The following is an 18,466-nucleotide window of genomic DNA, read 5'->3' as shown; positions in this document are numbered from 1 at the left end:
GCTAATCAGGCCACTGCATATATTGGTTTCATGATATAGGAAAGCCTATATCATGTTGTAATAGATATATGGTGCTAAATGTTTAGGTTTAGTAAATATTAGGATTTAATTAGAACTTGTATGTTGTAACTGGGATATGCTATAAGACAGTCTCAGTGTGTATCAGAAGTGGGTAATATAAAGGGTTTGAGGTGTTCAATAGGTGTTTGTCTGCCTCAGGAGAAAATGGAGGAGTGCACCTTTGGGGATAAAGTCAAACAGTTAGAAGGTTGCAGCACTTGCAGTGGCTGTAGAGACCGATATTGGAGGGACATGTTGTGTTGCAGCCGGGGCAGATGAAGGTGTCTGGCTGTGGTGTTGCAGATGCACCATGGTGTTTCTTCTCTCTGCACACCTCCCCGGTGGTCATTCCTTCTCTGGTCACTGCTATGGATGCATGACCTGATTGTCTGTCTCCAGGTTCTGTGGATTTCCACATGGCAGGGCTGATGTTGCCAGCCTCTCCTTCCTTGGACGTTATTAAACAGAGGTTGGGTGGCCATCTGTCATGGATGCTTTAGCTGAGATTCCTGCATTGCAGGGGGTCGGACTAGATGACCCTTGAGTCACTTCCCTTGAGTTAGAAGCTTCATGATTCTAACAGCGGTTATGTGTAAAGAATGTGTAGATCCATGTGTATTGAGGGGGGTGTGTGTGGACCTACTTCTGAGCATCAGCAATTAGCATGTGAAGAGTTAATTAACCTAGGTAAACGCCTAAGGTGTACCAGCGTTAATCCTAGTCAATCAACAAGTGTTGATGAAGTCAGGCATACTCCTTTGTCAGGCGACACCTGGCTGGTGGGATTAACCATTAGTACTTCAAAGCATCAAAAGAACTGACCATTAGAATGCAAATGAATAAAGGAGGCTTAGTTTTTAGGAACAGCAGAATTAGGAGATGCTGATACCAGAAAGCTGAGAAGGAACTATGCTTGTATGTGCCTGAGATACCAAGATAGGCTGCTAGTGATCCTGCCTTGAGGATAAGCTGGCTGAAGGGAGGCTGGGAGAGATGTCTTGGACTCTAGTGCTGCACTGCTGTGGGGAACAAGCCCCTCTTGAAAGGACCATGCTGTAAGATCTGGACTTTCGGGGTGTCCTGGTTTTTACTTTGTGAAATATGGGGTCACGAAGAGTCGGACACAACTAAACAACAACAACAACAAACCTTTTGTAACAGTATATTAAAGGGGTGGCCAACATGGGACTTAATGGATGCAGTGGTGCTCTTGAAGTCTTCCCCTGGCACTCAGGAAGTTTCTGAGCACCCCTCCCTCAAGGCCATCTTTGCCATAGAGGTGGCTACCTTTTCCTCCTCTGAAAGCACATAGAACCGAAGGAGGAAGTTGAAAAGGTGACACTTTTTCAACTTCCTCTATCATCTCTATATGCTTTTAAAGGCTCAGGTTAATTCTACTGCAGTATTTCTCTAGACAGAGGGCTGGGACCCACCAGTGGTGCTTGAGCCACTTTATTATTATTATTTTTAATATGATATTTATTGAAAATTTTTGAAATTACAAAGAAAAAACAAAACAGAAAAAGAAAAAACAAAAAAAGAAAAAACAAACCACATTCAAAAAACAAAAATACACCGCAGACAAACAAAAATAAGTCCATCATTCTCAAATCCCCAAGTCTCATCACCTTCTTTCTTAGACCTCCTCCTCCTCCCTTTTTTTGTATCCTGGTTATTAATAATGCAGCAAATCCTTTCCATATTTCATAGTATTCTATCATTACGTTACCTTAATCTATTTTCATCTTATCTTATAGAAAACCTTAAAAACTTAAATCTTATTTTTACCGACTTCTCACAACCATAATATTCTTGCCTAATTCTTTAAACATTTTTGCTAGAGCCAAATAATTTCGTTCCAACATTTTTCTAACATTCAACAATTTTATAAAACAATCCTGATAATAAAAAGATAAATAAAAACAATCCAATCTTCATCCAGAGTCCCTTCCTCCTGGTCCCGGGTTTTGTCAGTCCTTTTTATCCCATCGATCTAGCGCATTAACCTGGCAACCTTATATCCGAGGCCCTTAAATCTCTTCCAGGTCCCTTCCGCAGCTATTCTTCATATTCTCCTTTCACTCGTGGGAACTCCAGCTTAATGATGTTTTTGACCCTTTTCAACAAATCAGCCCCTTTTCCATAGTCCAGACTCAACTCCATGTGGTATTTAGGAAGATGTTTCAGAATCCCTCCAAAATTGAGAGCCCCCACACCTCCAAACATCTCACGGCCCATTGCCAGATTTGGAAAGTCCAAACATCCTTGCATAGGGGGGTCTATCCAACCCCCCATTTCCAAACCAATCCAAACTTTATCTTTCCAAATCTGGCTTTTTCCAAGTTCATTTGTCAAATCCAAAAGCTCTTGTTCCTGCAAGGCCGCAGCTCCCTCCATCTCTGGCGCCCAAGATTCAGCAACATCCTCTTCTCTCATCTGCTCTGTCAGGACACACTCCTGATCTGATTCCTGGGTGGGCTCCACATAGTTTCCCACTGCCTGTTCAAAAATTCTGGCCGCATTAGTCATCAAATCCATCTTCTCACTTAACTGTTCCAGTAGGGCACTTGTTTTACAGAGAGCACACAGCAGAGCCTCTGGATACATTGTCCCACAAGGTCAGAAGTCCTTTCCCACGATTGTAATCTGAGACAGCTGCAAGCTCCCTGGAATTAGTTACAGTTTCACAGTCTCCCTCTAGAGGGAGAACTTCTGTTCTTGCAGCAAAACATCCTTTTTGAGATATTTTGTCAATATTTGTTCCTTTAAAGTGCGAAAGGAAACAGTGGAATCACTATGTTTCTCTTCCTTTAACTATCTGTCAAAAACGTTTGTCTGGTCAATGAGCTTCAAAACGTCAGTCCTGACACCCCGCTCCAGGATCAGGACGGTGGAAAGTTACTTTGCTTTAAACTCACTTTTGCAGGTTTAAACAGTCCAAAAGAGATCCCCCTTCTTCTCCTGCTGCCAAAGGGGGGTTCAACAGTTTTAAATGATGAAAGCAAATCCTTTAGAAGCGATTTTCTAAGCTCTAGTTTGCGTTGTCTTTGCTTTATTCTGTCTACAAAGAAACGGAAGGCTGACTTCCTGTTTAGACCTTCCCGTTTCAGTACCAAATTAAAATAATTTTTTAAGTCCAATTCCTTTCTTCTCGCAAGTCCTTATTAAAAGTCCAATTGTTCAAAGTTTAAGTACTCACGGGTGCTTATTTTAGAAGCCAAATTGTTCCAGGAAAAAGGCAGCGCTCTCTGGCAACGGGTGTGCGGCTTCGCTCCACGGAAATAGCAGTTGACTCACAGTACTGCGCCACTTCCCCCTCTTCACTTTGGAGCCCGTTTGTGGGTTCTTTTGCGGGTTGGGGGGGCGCTAAGGGTGCCTGCTGAGTCCCATGGTCACAGGTTTCATCCACCTGTGATTTTTAGCAGGGTCCCCGCTTCGCCGTAGCGGAAAAGACCCGTTTCACGCAGAGCTAGTCCCTCCAGTTCAGAGGGAGTCCGCCACTGCCAATGGCGCCACCCCGGAAGTTGGTGCTTGGGCCACTTTAAAGCAGGCCTCCATCTCATTACCTACCCGGTGCCCTCCTCACTTGACTGCACTGCCTCTAGCCATACCATAATCTTTTGCTTTAACTAAAGGCAGAACCAGCAACTCCTTGCATGTGGAGTAAATGTGAACAACTACGCATCCCCCACACTTAAACAACCTCCCACCCTTTACACCTAACCCATTCCCTTGCCTATCCCCCTATAGCTCAACCCACCCCTCTCCCACAGATCACCAAGCTCCTCCCCTCACACCGCAAGCCCCACCCTCTTCTAAGGGAGTGGGTGCTTCACAGAGCAGTTTTCTAAATTACTGTGCGAAGCACCTCACCCCCTGTTAAACCTTATTGCAGGTACTTTTAACATAAGGGTGGAAGGTATTTCACAGTTCCCCCACCCCGCTCTGTTGAACAACTGACCTGGACCACCTTGCTTTCCTCATACATATGCAGAGTATACATATACAGAGTATAGCAACACCTTGCATTTTTTGCATATAGTAAGAATAATAAATAGAAGGAAGGAAGTGAATGTAAAAGGGCCAAGGAGGAGGGAAGGGGTTTTTTTTGGGGGGGGGGAGCAAAGGCATAAACTACAAGGTTAGTATGAAAGGTGAATGAGAGAATTTACAGGAGATGGATAATGACATATGCAAACAGAAAAGTACGTTTTGTCTTCCCCGCCTAGAGCCTCTAGATCAGCTAATTCTGCCTAAAATGGGGAGACTGTGTCACAATACAATCTGCATTACAGGGGGCTGGACTAGATGACCCTTGGGATCCCTTCCAACCCTACAATTCTATGTCTACTTCCAGAGGAAAATTGACTCCATACACCAGTTTGGAGTTTAGAGTTTCCACCATCTCCTTAGCACCAGAAAATGGAAATGAGAGGTAGAACTGCATTCTGATGATACTTCAGGCAAAACCTCCAGAAGACATCTCCCTGTGGTTTCATTTCAGTGTTAAAAAGTATGGATCCTCGTTGCACCCTGTAGGCCAAAGGCCGCTGGGTAAAGCAGTAGTCTTCCAGCACCACCTTCTGGGTGGTGAATAACTGAAGAATGAATTAATTCTGAATTGCTGCTTTGTGAGGAGAACCATTGCACTTCATAGAAAAAGAGTTGCTCTGATGATAGAGTAGGGAGATGTAAAGAGACCTCAAAATGTTGTTTCTCTGGCAATTGTAGCACTTTACAGAAGAAATACCTGTTGTCCTAGGGGTTCGGAGCTGCCATCACTGGCTTTGATTGACAATCACTTGTATACTGCTAAAAATGCTGTACATCTGTGTATACTTCAGCACATAAGCTTCCTAGAGCAGCAACGGAATACAGTGGTGTGAGAGAGAAATGCCATTAGAATGCATGTTGTAAAAGGCTGTATTTAATTCCTCCAAATGCTCAGAAAAGGATCCATTTCAGTCATTCTGTGCAACGGTATATCACCCTTCCAGATAATTTCTACACATTGGTTAATAACCACCTGAACTAGACATCAGTTGAAGTTTAGGAAATGGCACTTGCATCTTGAAGAAGTTACACTTGATGTACCAGACGTATCACTTTCATTACCACAAACATTAACTGGGATGGAGGGATTGTATGAAAACTCTCAGAAGTCCAGGGGGAAGCTTACTCACTTTCTTGTCATATTAAAGCAGGGGTCAGCAACCTTTTTTAGCCATGGGCCGGTCCACTGTCCCTCAGACCATGTTGTGGGCCAGACTATATTTTTGGGGGGGAAATGAACGACTTCCTATGCACCACAAATAACCCAGATATGCATTTTAAATAAAAGCACACATTCTACTCATGTAAAAACACCAGGCAGGCCCCCCAAATAACCCAGATATGCATTTTAAATAAAAGGGTACATTCTACTCATGTAAAAACACACTGATTCCTGGATCGTCCGTGGGCCGGATTGAGAAGGCGATTGGGCCGCATTCAGCCCACGGGCCTTAGGTTGCCTACCCCTGTATTAAAGGAAGGGCTGTTCTTGTAGCGGTTTAAAAGGCAAGAATGATCCCAGGACTGAAGCCAAAACATTCCCTCATAAAGGAGAGTTTCCTTGGGTCCCCCACCCCCCTCTTCTCCAGGGCACACAGTGTATTCATGCTGCTATGCACTCCAGCTAATTTTGCAGTGTATCACCATTTATAATTGTTGCCCTTGTTCATTCATATTGTAATTGGCTTCAAGTGTTTTCTGTGGTGCTGCTTACATCTCCACTGATGGGTGAGAATAAGTCTCTTCACTTGCCACTTTCCTCCTCTTAGGATCCAGTCCAGCCCTTTTGTTAATAGCATGGTGGTAGAGCAGATTGTACCCCAAAATCGTCTACATGATGGGATAGTTGAAAGATGGTGTCACATTAGCTCTGGTTTCTTTTAATTGCAGTTTTTGTTTATTTTCTTCTTTTTAGCGGATGCTGGCTGAAGATTAATCCTTGATGTTATGAAGGGATATCTGGGAGGTTTAATTTCCTTGTCTTTGCAGGATAATATTGTATTGCCGAGTCTCCACTTCTAAGACCTCATAATTACACCTTGGGCCAAAGGCACTGCTCCAGACTAGCGGGGTCAAGAAGCTTTATGACGCAGTTATAGTACATAATGATCCTTAAGCTCTTGCCCTAAGCAAGCATTATTATTATTGAGCAGAAACATTGTCCTTCTTGCCAAAACTTAGTAGTCAGATGTAATTTTTTTTTCCATGGGAATTGCTGCTAGAACTCCCATGAAGGAAATATGTCCTATTGGAACTAGGCCAGACACACAGTATATCCTGTTTTTTTTAAATGAAACAACAACAACGAAATAACTCTATTAAATACTTGTTATTAAGTTTGCTTCTTTGGGAGAAAGGGTGGGATATAAATTTAATAAAGAAAATAAAATGAATAATGTTGCATTGACACAGGAGTCAGAAACTGGTAGCCAGTTCACCGAGGGGAGCTGTTTGGTCCCCCCATTTATCTGTCTTCTCCCTTACCCATTTCCAAGATTATTTAAGCCGTTTTACGGGATAAGAGGGAAATACAGGCATATGTCTTAGTATGTACAAAGAACGAAAAGAGAAAGGGGATACTCTGGGTTGTATCTAATGTTAGTCCTACTCTGAGCAAACCCATTGAAATGAATAGATGTAAATTAGTAATGTCCACTAATTTCAGTGGGTCTACATTGTGTAGGACTAAGAGTGGATGCAACCTTCAGGTGCTAATTGAGTGCCTTGAATCTACCTCTTATGTTTTGGCACCTCTAAACTAGGAGTAAAGCAAACATGTTGGACTTAAGGGTGCTGGCTATTATGGGATGTGCACAAATGGCATTTTATTACTGGTATAATGCTTCCACAGCACAAGCTATTTCTGCAAAGGGGGTGTTGTTGCTGCTGTCATAGATTCTTTGTATGTTTCTTTTAGTCCTTATGATTTATGTGGAAATTGATTGGTTGTGTATTTTTTATGTTTATTTATTGTTTATGACTACTTTTGTTATGTTTGTAATTATGTAATTTTTTTTAATGTTCTAAGCCACCTTGAGCATGGTTTTAAGTATGGAAAGGCAACATACAAATAAAATGATGTATGCATGCATGCATGCAAACCATGTCTTTGCTTGCTAGCAGCTCTTATCATCATACTTGGAAGGTAGCCAAAGTGGTCTTTAGCTCTTAAGTTGAAGTCTCTAGTCATTTAGATATCAACTGCAAAGTTGGCTAGTATGTGTATTTTCTGGAACATTGTCTGTATTATTTTTCTGAATGTTTGTCCTGGTTTAATCTTCAATCTCAGTAGTGGGAATAATTAAGGACTGCTGTTTCTGTTTCTGTGTGTTTGGAAAATGAGGAAATCGGTTCTTAAAAGCACCACAAATGTACTATCTGTCTCTGGTTCTTATTTATTTTAGAACTGGCCTTGACATTCAAAAAGCAAATTAGTCACAGGAATAGTCCATATATGTTATTCAGATCTTTCATTTAAACAAAACCCCATCCAGCAGAAAGAGATCTATCTGCCGATAGCTCATAAAATCACTCAACAACAAAGTATATAAACAATGAACTGTGGATCCACATCTAATCCCTAACACTTAGATTAAATTAAAATAATCTTCCCAACCTAGTGTTTTCTGCTTTGTGCTATAGGCCCCTATTTCTTTCCCTAGATTTCCACACACACACACACACACACACACACACACTACAGCTCAATTCACACACCAAGGTTTGGCCCATTAGATATGCTCCCCTGCTTTTCATTTCCTCTCCCCCCCGACCTTGCATGATCCAATTCCTTCCAGTGTTTTCTGTTTCAAGGTAACAATATTTTAAAGTGATATCCAGATTAAAGGTAAAGGGACCCCTGACCATTAGGTCCAGTCGTGACCGACTCTGGGGTTGCGGCGCTCATCTCGCTGTATTGGCCAAGGGAGCCAGCGTACAGCTTCCAAGTCATGTGGCCAGCATGACTAAGCCGCTTCTGGCGAACCAGAGCAGCGCATGGAAACGCCGTTTACCTTCCCTGCCGGAGCGGTACCTATTTATCTACATGCACTTTGATGTGCTTTCAAACTGCTAGGTTGGCAGGAGCAGGGACCAAGCAATGGGAGCTCACCCTGTCACGGGGATACGAACCGCCAACCTTCTGATTGGCAACTCCTAGGCGCCACCCAGATTAGACAACTGTTAACTATAGTTTACCTCCAATCAGAATTGGGAACTAATCTCTCTGTGTCGTAATACTGGAATCGGGGGTCATCCAATGAAGCTGAATGTTGGATTATTCAGGACAGGCAAAAGGAGGTACAGTGGTACCTCGGGTTAAGTACTTAATTCGTTCCAGAGGTCCGTTCTTAACCTGAAACTGTTCTTAACCTGAAGACCACTTTAGCTAATGGGGCCTCCTGCTGCCACCGCACTGCTGGAGCACAATTTTTGTTCTCATCCTGAAGCAAAGTTCTTAACCCGAGGTACTATTTGTGGGTTAGTGGAGTTTGCAACCTGAAGCGTCTGTAACCTGAAGCGTATGTAACCCGAGGTACCACTGTACTTCTTCACACAGTGCATGGCTAAAGTATGGCATTCGTTCCCACAGGATATAGGGATGGCCACCAACTTGGATGGCACTGAAAGAGGATGAGACAAATTCATGGAGCCTAAGTTTAGCAACAGTTACTAGCCAAGATGGCTATGGTCTCTTTCTATTGCCACAGGCAGCATGCCCCAGTTTACCAGTTGCTAGGAATCAGAAGTGGGGAGAGTGCTGTTGCATTCAGGTTCTGCAGATAGGCCTTTGACCTGCTCCAGCGGGGCTCTTCTTTCGTTCTCACATATAGAGTGCATTTCTCACCCCAGTTTGTCCATGGTATCTGAATGAGCTTTAAGGTCATGTACGTTAGCTGTACCCAGTTAGACTCCACTCTTTTGTCATGGAAGGCTAGTACCAGTTCTCAACAGGTGCTGCTTTTCTCTCTGAGCCAGACGGTTGCAGCGCTTACTGGGATTTGCAGTTTCCTTGAGTTTAAGAACGTAAGAAGAGCTGTCCTGGTTCATCTAATCCAATATCCTGTTTCCAGCAGCAGCCAAGAAACCACAAAATGGTATCCAATAACAACAGTGAAAGAATACGAAAAAAATGTGCATCATATCTCTTAAGCCAAAGGATGCTATTGACAATCAGATCCAAAAACTCTGCAAATATATATATATGAATGAGCTCTCAGAGTTTTGTGGAATGATAAAATACAAAGGTTTGCCATAATTCAAGAGCTGAGATCCCACTGGGGAGGTAGATCAGTCTTCTGTAGCAGATTAATCCGTTTCATTAGCCAACTGAGTATTTCAATGTTTTCATGTTATAGCAAATACTGGCTTTCTGGGTCAGGGTTCAAGTCCCCCTGGGGAAGCAACAACCATCTGGGGAGAAAGCTGACAGGACAAGGGTGGAATGAGGACAGACAATGAAGGAAGCTACAACTACATTCTCATGGGAGCAAACATCGCTAGTTTACTAATCAGAGCAAAAGTATGGAAAACAGGCAATGTGAATTCAAACCCGGCTAGGAAGAATGATAAAATTAAAGCCAAACACACTTCTTGCATTTATGTAAGAAACTAAAAGTGTGCTTTGGTGGAGGGGGGAAAGTGGACAAAGCTAGAACTCACAGGTCTCACAGCAGCTCTCTAATCACTCAATCACAGCAGAAGATAGGAAGATGACACATTATGGGACATTTGTCATCTGCTAGCTACAGACCAACCAAATGTACCTTGAGGAAGTAAGTTGCATAAAAAGCGCTAGAGGAACAACACAAGTTCACCTGCAGGAGGTCTCAGGTTCAGGTGCTGGATGTGACCTCTCATTGGAGAAGGATAGAAAGAGTTCCCACTCATAAGCACACCAGAGTTTTTGCTTAGTCTTAATGCAGGTCTTAAATCTTCATAATAAATAACTGCAGTACAGATGGTGATGTAAGTTATATTCTGTGTATGCCCTTGCAAACTCACTTCATTATTATACTTGTGTGTGCTTTTTGAAAAAACGTACATGCCACTCTAAAAAACAACAACCCACCCATAGCAGGTTGAAATACAATGAAGTAAAACTGTGTGAAAACCAGATAAAATCAGCATAAAACAGAACAGGTAAAATTGAAAGTTAAAAGGCCTAGGAACACAAAATGTTATTTGCTGGGCACTGAAAAGACACCAGTGTAGGCATTAGTCAACCCTCCCAGGGGAGAGCAGTGCCCCACCACTGCGACAATGTCACAACATGCCCTGTGACAACATGCCCCACTTCAGATAGTGGAGTTATCAGGAGGAGACCTCTGAAGGTTATCCCCATGTACAAGCAGGCTTATGTTGGAAAAGGCAGTCTTTTAGGTACCCAGACCCCAAGCCATTTAGGACTTTAAAGGCAACCACCAGCACTTCCAATTGTTCCTGGAAATGGGCTTGGCACAAGTGCTGTTTTTTAAGCACTTGTGAAATTTGTTTCTTCCAAGGAATAAGTTTGTGTCTCACATACACTAAAGTTGTGGCAGATGTTCAGATTTTCACCAGCCAGTGTGAGAAATTAAGCGTAATCTATGGCATCCTGCACATGTCTGCAAATTAGGCATGCCAGGTTTCCAGTGGACTCTCGCAGTTCAAACAAAGGCTCTGCCCTTAGTTAGGATTATGTGTGCTTCATGACAGGAACATGAGATTTTTGCTTTAAAACAATCTCCATGCAGCAGAATGACTAAGAATCATGTTTTTCTAAAAAACAAGAACAACATAGATAGCACTCAGACTTCAATATTTCAACTTGACTCCAAGCCTTTTGGAGTTCATGGGTGGCATCAGAGGCTTGGGGTACAGAGCAGATTGCTTTATTTTTTGACTTGCCTATTGTATGTATCACAAATGTGTGTTTTTGACTAAACATTTAAACTGGTAATTTGTGGCAGCCAATATCTTAATTCATCCAGCAACCTCTCTCCCTGTAGAACAGCAGTGAGTCCTGTTGACTTGACTGCGGCCTGGATTGTAGCCTCGGTGCCCAAGAGACAGGAAGGAGAATTGTGGTCATGATGTACCCAAGCCACCTCTGTTTATTCACAGCAGCTCTTGGCAGCCTGGACAGGCCAATGGGCAAATGACATTTTCCCACATGGACCTCCGTGACTTCACCATAGTTAACTGGAAAGCAGTAATCACAGCAAATAGTAGGCATCTCATAAGGGCACTGGTGATCCCTTCTTGTGTAATGAGCAATTAGCAGAGAAAATGATATGACTGAGTGGTAAGTCCTATCCCATGTTCTGAGTATGGCAGGGTCCTTACCAGGAGCCCTGCAGGGACAGTGGTGAGGACATGGGGACAAACAAGAACTCAGTGGCTTTGGGGCTGGAATCTGCAGCCACCAACAGACAGAGGAGATAGCACACCAGGAAATTCCATGGTACATCAACAAACTGTTGGGTGTGCAAATGAGTTGGTGCCAAGGAGGGAGGGAGAAGGGGGAAAAAACAAATGCTCAGCCAAGAACAATTCTTGATGACCTCCTTGGAGTGGGTTACCAACTTGCCTAGGCTATGGAGAAGAATGTGAGTAAATACAATCTTATGCCCTTGACGCTAACACCAATGAGGCTGCAGCTCTCAGTCTGTGATATGGAATTTCCAGTGGGATAATGAGTAGGGATATCCAGTAGGAAGATTTTCTACTTATGGTTATGTTGTTGTCATTATTATTATTAATTTGTTCATTTAGTTCTTGCCTCATGCAAAATGTCTCCAAATGACTCCAAATGCAGAATTAAAAACATCCATCAAGACTGCCTATCAATATATAGGTTTCATAAATGTTGAAGCTTGTTGCAGCATATCAAGAAGATATATCAGTTCATCAGATATATCAGTGGTTGTTACTGCATCATTATCTCCAGTGGAGCTCTCTTCTAATGTTCACAAAGTGACCAGAATACCAGAATTATTCAACGGGTCATTGTGAAATACTGGTCAGAAGAAATGTGGAATGGTGGCAACAAATGGTGCTTTCTGGCTAAGAGAAGGAAACAAAGCATAGCAATGCTCACAATTCAATGCAAGTGAATTTCTGCCTTAGTTTAGGTGCAATTTAGGCATGACAAAAATCTATCCACAGATGACACAGTGAAGAATCATGTTTACTTACCTTTGAACATAGTGAAGCTTTATTACTTACATCAGTAGAGATGCCTACATCCTTTCCATCTTCTTTTTAAATGATAGGCAGCAGGTTGAACATGACCTGAAGATATAAGAAAAACATCTGGCCATCTTTCTGTTTTGCAATAACAACTGGGACTTTATCATATATCTCTTAATAAAGATGCAGATTACTGCGAAGGATGAAAATCCATGTGGAATTCACCTGCAGCTGTATAGCTAACTTTATTTGCAGTCATAAATTGTATCATGCTCTTAACCTTGCAGAATAATTGAACAGTGAGTGATGACTTTATCCTAGATAATTTTCACAAGATTAAAAAAAGTTTTACAAGTATTTTTAACTGCTGTAAAATATAATAGGGTAAACCTTGCCATGATTACTGTAGCATCTCCCAATGCAATATTATGTAGTGTGATACCTCAAATTTGTGTGTGCTTCATTCGTATCTGAATCATGACAGTAAAAACCTGACTATCTCCAGGGTACATGTAATGAGTCCCTGAAATGAACTGAGCGACTAGGCCTGTTTAGATAGGATGATCAGATGCAAAGAGAGATCATGTTCATAAACTTCCCAGGGTTAGCCTGATGTAAAAAAATCCCATTTTGCCGTGGAACTGGAATATATAGTGGTTTAGTTTCAGCTGCCTTAAAATCAAGGATGCTCGGCACAGGACTCAATACATTGTGTTCTGTGTTTCTGTGGATACTCCCAATGCAATTAACGTTCCATAAATAATTATGCAAGGACCACAGAAACGTGTATTGCTTATAAACGAATCTGGCCTGAGATTGTGAAAAAATAAGTTTCCTAGCCCTCCTCTCTGCAGATTAAAAGTGTGGAAATATGTAGGCAGTGATCCATTGCAGGCATGAAAAGGACTGGCAAGTGTTCATGTGGTGGGATGGAGCAGCTTCTGTCTTCTCATCTCCTGTGATGAAGTGAGGCGTGTCCTGCCTATCTACTTATTCTGCCCAGCAACATATCTGTGTGTGTGAGAGAGAGTCAGTCAGTCAGTGTATCGGAGAGAGTGAGAGTGTTAGAGATCCTAGTGATAAGATTGCTGCTAAGAGCAGCTGCAGACTCTCAGTGTAGCATTGCTTTATGCTCAGAATATACAGCTCTGTATATAGTTTTGTACCATAGTTGTAGTTATAGAATAAACGGAAGATATTTTACAGAGCTGCTCTCCGAGTGGTTTATACTCTGCAAGACTCTGCAAAACTCTGCTGCGCAACGACTGAAGTATTGAGACAGTGAATCCGGTGCTCTCAGCTCTCAGCTGTGAGTCCACAGCACTGTGACCGTTTCCTGCGGGAAGGAGGTCTCTGGCGGTGCTACCCAGCTCGCCCAGCCCAGTCGGGGTTGAGGTACATGAGTCCAGTTGGCGCACTGGCTCTAGGGCGATGCTGACACTTGCTTCCCTTCCATCATGTCACATTTCTCTCCCCCCCCCCCAAATTAAGCAAGATCACACATGATGTTATTTGTGTGGTGGAAGAAAAGAGGGATGCACCCATTTCCCCACCAAACAAAGTCTCTCAGTGCAGAGTTTAGAATTTCTTACTGGTTACAGTGGTACCTCGGGTTACATACGCTTCATGTTACATACGCTTCAAGTTACAGACTCCGCTAACCCAGAAATAGTACCTCGGCTTAAGAACTTTGCTTCAGGATGAGAACAGAAATCGCGTGGCGGTGGCGTGGCAACAGCAGGAGGCCCCATTAGCTAAAGTGGTGCTTCAGGTTAAGAACAGTTTCAGGTTAAGAACGGACCTCCGGAACGAATTAAGTACTTAACCCTCGGTACCACTGTACTTTGTTGTTGTTGTTGTGTGTTTATTGAATTTATATACTGCCCTATACCCAGAGGTCTTGGCGGTTCACAAAACAACTTTGCAAGGAAAGAGAGCAGGACTGCAGCTTGCAAGTGTTTTGTGCATCTTTCCCCACATCCATAAAGAAAGGAGCATTTAGCATTTTCTTGTCTTGTGCTCCTCAGAAGAAGGTCCGGTGTGCATTTTTCTCGATAAGAAGTTTCTACACCTCTGAGAATTAAAACGAAAGAAAAAACTCTCAAAACTGGGAACAGCAATGAAGCTAAAGGAAAGTGCTTTGATATCATTTTACTGAGAACCAGTCCCCAGGAATTAGCATTCAGCATAGGATAATACATAAACACACACAGCTGCTGCTTGGGGGGGGGAGATTCTGCCGCAGAACCACACCTGTTTCTATAAACTTTGTTAGGGCAGTAGAACTCCCCCCCCCTTCGCCTTCCTTGAGATGGTGTCAGATTTTCAGGCTCCTCAGTCATGGCCGCTTTGAGCAGTCACGGGAACCCAGGAAATGTCTGTTGATTAAAATTCAGCACTGAAAGTTTGGAGGGACAACTGGAGTACAAACAACACAATCCCCATGAGAGAGAACAGAGCTGGAGAAGGAAAAGCCCCATCTTCCAGGTCTGCAACAGAAGAGATCTCAGTCCCTTTCCATTTACTGCTATAAGCGAATACAGGTTGAATGGAAGGGAAGCAGAATGCTGCCATGAGAAGGATCTTGTACTCTGGCTCTTGTGAACTAACTCAAAATTCCATCTATACTGTATAGGGCTGTGCTGTGAGTATGTCAAGTCTCAACAACAATGGGGGAAATTGTGAGTACTATAATAGAGTATATTGTGAAACAGAAATCCCATGATTTGTGGAAATATAGGTGAAATATTGACTGGAAATATAGGTGAGGACCCCAATAGCATTGCACCTATCAGTTTTCCAGGACCTCCCAGCCTACTCCACTCCCATGGCTCCTCTGCTGAAAAGATGCTCTTACATGTCTAGAGTTCCTCTAGAGCAGGGTGGTCTCTCAGCAACATTTGATGCTCTCCCCCCATCCACAGCCCTCACACCGCCCTCCCAAAGTTGTGAAAGCAAGGTGGTGGGCTTTGGGGAGGAGACGTGAGGGTTCAGACAGGGTTCTGGAGTCCTCCACCTCCTTTGGGAAGGAGATGGGAGGGCTCTAGGACCCTCCCAGAGCCTCATGCCTTCTTCCCAAAGCCCAATGCCTTGCTTAGCTGTCTTTGGCAAGGCAGTGCAAGGACTGGCGGGGTGTGTTAAATTTTGACCTGGCTCCCCCCACCCCCTACGTGACAAGGCAGTGGGCGACCCACAGATTCTGTGTCAAAGGACTCTTGTGGCCCACTTAGTATGAAAATTTGGACCGCCATGTGCTAGGGCATTGTTGAATGAGGCACCATATACTGCAGACCAAAGGGCAAGCTGGCTAGCTCCATGTGCACACACGTAAACATTCTGTGCACATGACTGGACCTCTTTGGATCCCAAATGCATTAATGGAACACTGGAGTGAGAAAATGGACGAGCAATAGAAGGCTAACTGAGTGACCCAAGTTTCTTCTAGCCCTGTCCTCCCACTGAGTTCACTTTGGATCCTCCCTGCCTGCTTCCAGCCTGGCCCTCGTTCTACTACTGGCTTTTCTTCCATACTTTGCATTCTTCTGCATATAGAAACACAGCAAAATTACTGTTGTTCAGCCAGTCCTCTCCTTAACTTCAGTCCACAGGCTTTTGGACAGGGAACATGCAATCATGAGCAGCTTTTTGACATCAGTATGTTTCCATTCTCCTTAGATCCCATAAACCTCCCTGAGCTTCACCTCTTTCGTCTCTCCCCCTGCCCCACTTCTGAGCCACAGAGGCCGTTCTCTGCCAGCCTCTCACAAAGCAGCTCCCTAAGAGATGAATCATTGGGTTGGCTGTCTTGTGTACTTTGGATCTGGTCTCTCTGCCTTCCTTTAATATAGTGACCAGATTCGCACACACAATTACAAAAGAGGCCATCCAGCTGCCTCGCTGGATGCCAAAGTAATAATGCCTGTGGGTTTGTGCTCCATACTTCTTCATACATGCCCCTAGATCTTGTTTGCCTTTCCTAATGCTGCCAGATGTTGCTTGGATGGGTTTCCTAGCATGTGGTAGCGAATGTTACCCTGCCAGTGATTTTTAACAAATTTAAGCAACTTTTAATTCACTGGGCTTTTGGCTCTTCACTGGGCCAAAATAGACATTACACACAGATGCATGTAATGTTGCCACCACAGCCCTTTTTAAATAAGAAAAGCTGTTTCAAGAGTGTGCAGTCAGGTCCGGGGAAGTTTGCAGCGTCTGTGTATGCCCTCACAGGGTTCAAAGAATTGTAGAGTTGGAAGGGACCACGAGGGTCATCTAGTCCAACCCCCTGCAATGCAGGAATCTTTTGCCCAGTGTGGGGCTCAAACCCGCAACCCTGAGATTAAGAGTCCCATGCTGTACCAGCTGAGCTATTCTCACTGCCTAAAGGAGAGAAGCTACTTGGCAGATTTGAAGCAGGGAAATGGCTGGCCAGGCTTAGTCATCATTGTTTCTGGTCCAGATTGCCTCTCCCGAAATTACTTTTCCTGTTTAAGTTGGTCATTGGTTTAATTTTACATATATCTGTATGAAACATATAATTTGGCCCTCAGGACTTTATGTACATCATGCATGTAAAGCACATTTAAAGCATGACCCCCCAAAGAATCCCAGAAACTCTCATTCAGTAAGGGTACTGGGAATTGTAGCTGTGTGAAGGGGGAACTGCACTTCCCTGGGTTCTTTGGGGGAAGTTTTGTGCATTAAGTGATACATGTTTTACTGAGTCGGACCATCTATCAATGTAGCTTTATATTGTTTTTATTGACTGGAAGCAGCTCTCTGGATTTTCAGATGGGTCTCTCTCTCCCAGCTGTATCTGGAGATGAATTCTGATAATCTGCCATTCAACTACAGCCCTTTCTGTTACAACTTTTCTATTGGAATGCCTACCTATATCACTGAAGATAAGTCCTATTGTCACTTTCCATGTTCATACTCTGTTGGCAAGAAAATCTGGCTCCCGTAATAAGAAAACTAACTTGTTTTTAAAATATACTAAGTCAAACAATGTGACATATGCTTACTGAACTCAGAAAACTGCATACATGCATATTTTTTTTGCAGAATTTGGATTCTTCTTTTTGGCAGAAAGCAATGTGGTGGCAGGAGGAGAGGTGTTAGTAAATAAGGAACATTTGGAGCCTATGGATAAAGAAAGAAAGAGTCTAGACTGTTAAGGAAGCAGATGTTCCACTCCCCAAATGCTGGAATTCCCTACAAACTCTAAACGTCCTTTGTGCACTTTATGCCATCACTAGCCCCACTATTTTTTTTGGGGTAGTCGAGGATTTGGAAATTTTATGAAATAAATAAATGGTAAATGGTAAAAGAATATACTTCAGCTGTGTGGGCAAAGGGGTGAATTCATCTCACAAAAGATTCAATGATTTGAAACTGTCATCTGCTTTGATTAGCTGGAATAATGTCATAAAGAAAAATGTAAAAATAAAGGAATGTTGGCATATTCCAGCAAAAATGGAAAAGAAAGCGGAAATTGCTGCAGTTGGTGTGTTTGTCTGTGGTCAGGAATGGAAATCAGCCAAGTGAATTAACACCATTGTTTTCCTTCACATCATCGTCACCCCCCCATGCAAATGATACGTGATTGATGACTTATTAAAGATTGTTATGATATTTCCTTTACATTGAAACGAATGCAAGTTGTGCAAGTCACATAAATAGTCACATATGTTATGGTAAGTTATATAACTTAAGTTAATTAGCAGACAGTGAGGTAAATAATGAAATATTTGTTGGAAACTGAACTGCAGTGAAACAGAAATGGTGCTGATTGTGACAAATACAGGTTGGCATGGAAATCTCTTCCTTCTGACTCCTTAGTGGTTGAGTCTCTCTTATGCTTTGCCCACCTTCTTGTCTGTATGACATTGCCTTTTAACACTGCATTCTGTATTGTTATTTTAATTTTTGCAAGTTGTGGTTGTGGGAAATGACTCATAAACTGAATGAACACAAATAGTAATAATATCCTTCTCTTTCTGTTGCAGACCTCTTGACAGCCAAGGAGTACCACTGCCTCCTGCAGCTGCTTTGCCCTGACTTCCCCATGGAGCTTACACAGAAAGCAGCAAGGTGAGCACTCCTTCAGCAATTACCGTATTTTTTGCTCTATAAGACTCACTTTTTCCCTCCTAAAAAGTAAGGGGAAGTGCGTGTGCGTCTT

The 18,466-nt window shown here is 42.9% G+C and overlaps 1 protein-coding gene across 4 annotated transcripts in view; it reads left to right on the top strand.

Annotated features, from left to right (window-relative positions):
• CSTPP1 (centriolar satellite-associated tubulin polyglutamylase complex regulator 1) overlaps positions 1-18,466 on the top strand; it is a 139,469-nt gene that overhangs the window by 98,581 nt on the left and 22,422 nt on the right. For all 4 annotated transcript variants that reach the window (XM_083461179.1, XM_083461180.1, XM_083461182.1 and 1 more), the window contains one exon: positions 18,291-18,375. In XM_083461179.1, the coding sequence (XP_083317305.1) occupies positions 18,291-18,375 (85 nt within the window). The remainder of the gene's footprint in view (positions 1-18,290; positions 18,376-18,466) is intronic.

Source organism: Podarcis liolepis (assembly GCF_965112155.1).
Source record: "Podarcis liolepis genome assembly, chromosome: 1".
NCBI lineage: Eukaryota > Metazoa > Chordata > Lepidosauria > Squamata > Lacertidae > Podarcis > Podarcis liolepis.
The sequence above is the reverse complement of the archived record's forward strand: the minus strand, read 5'-3'. Positions and strand labels throughout refer to the sequence as shown.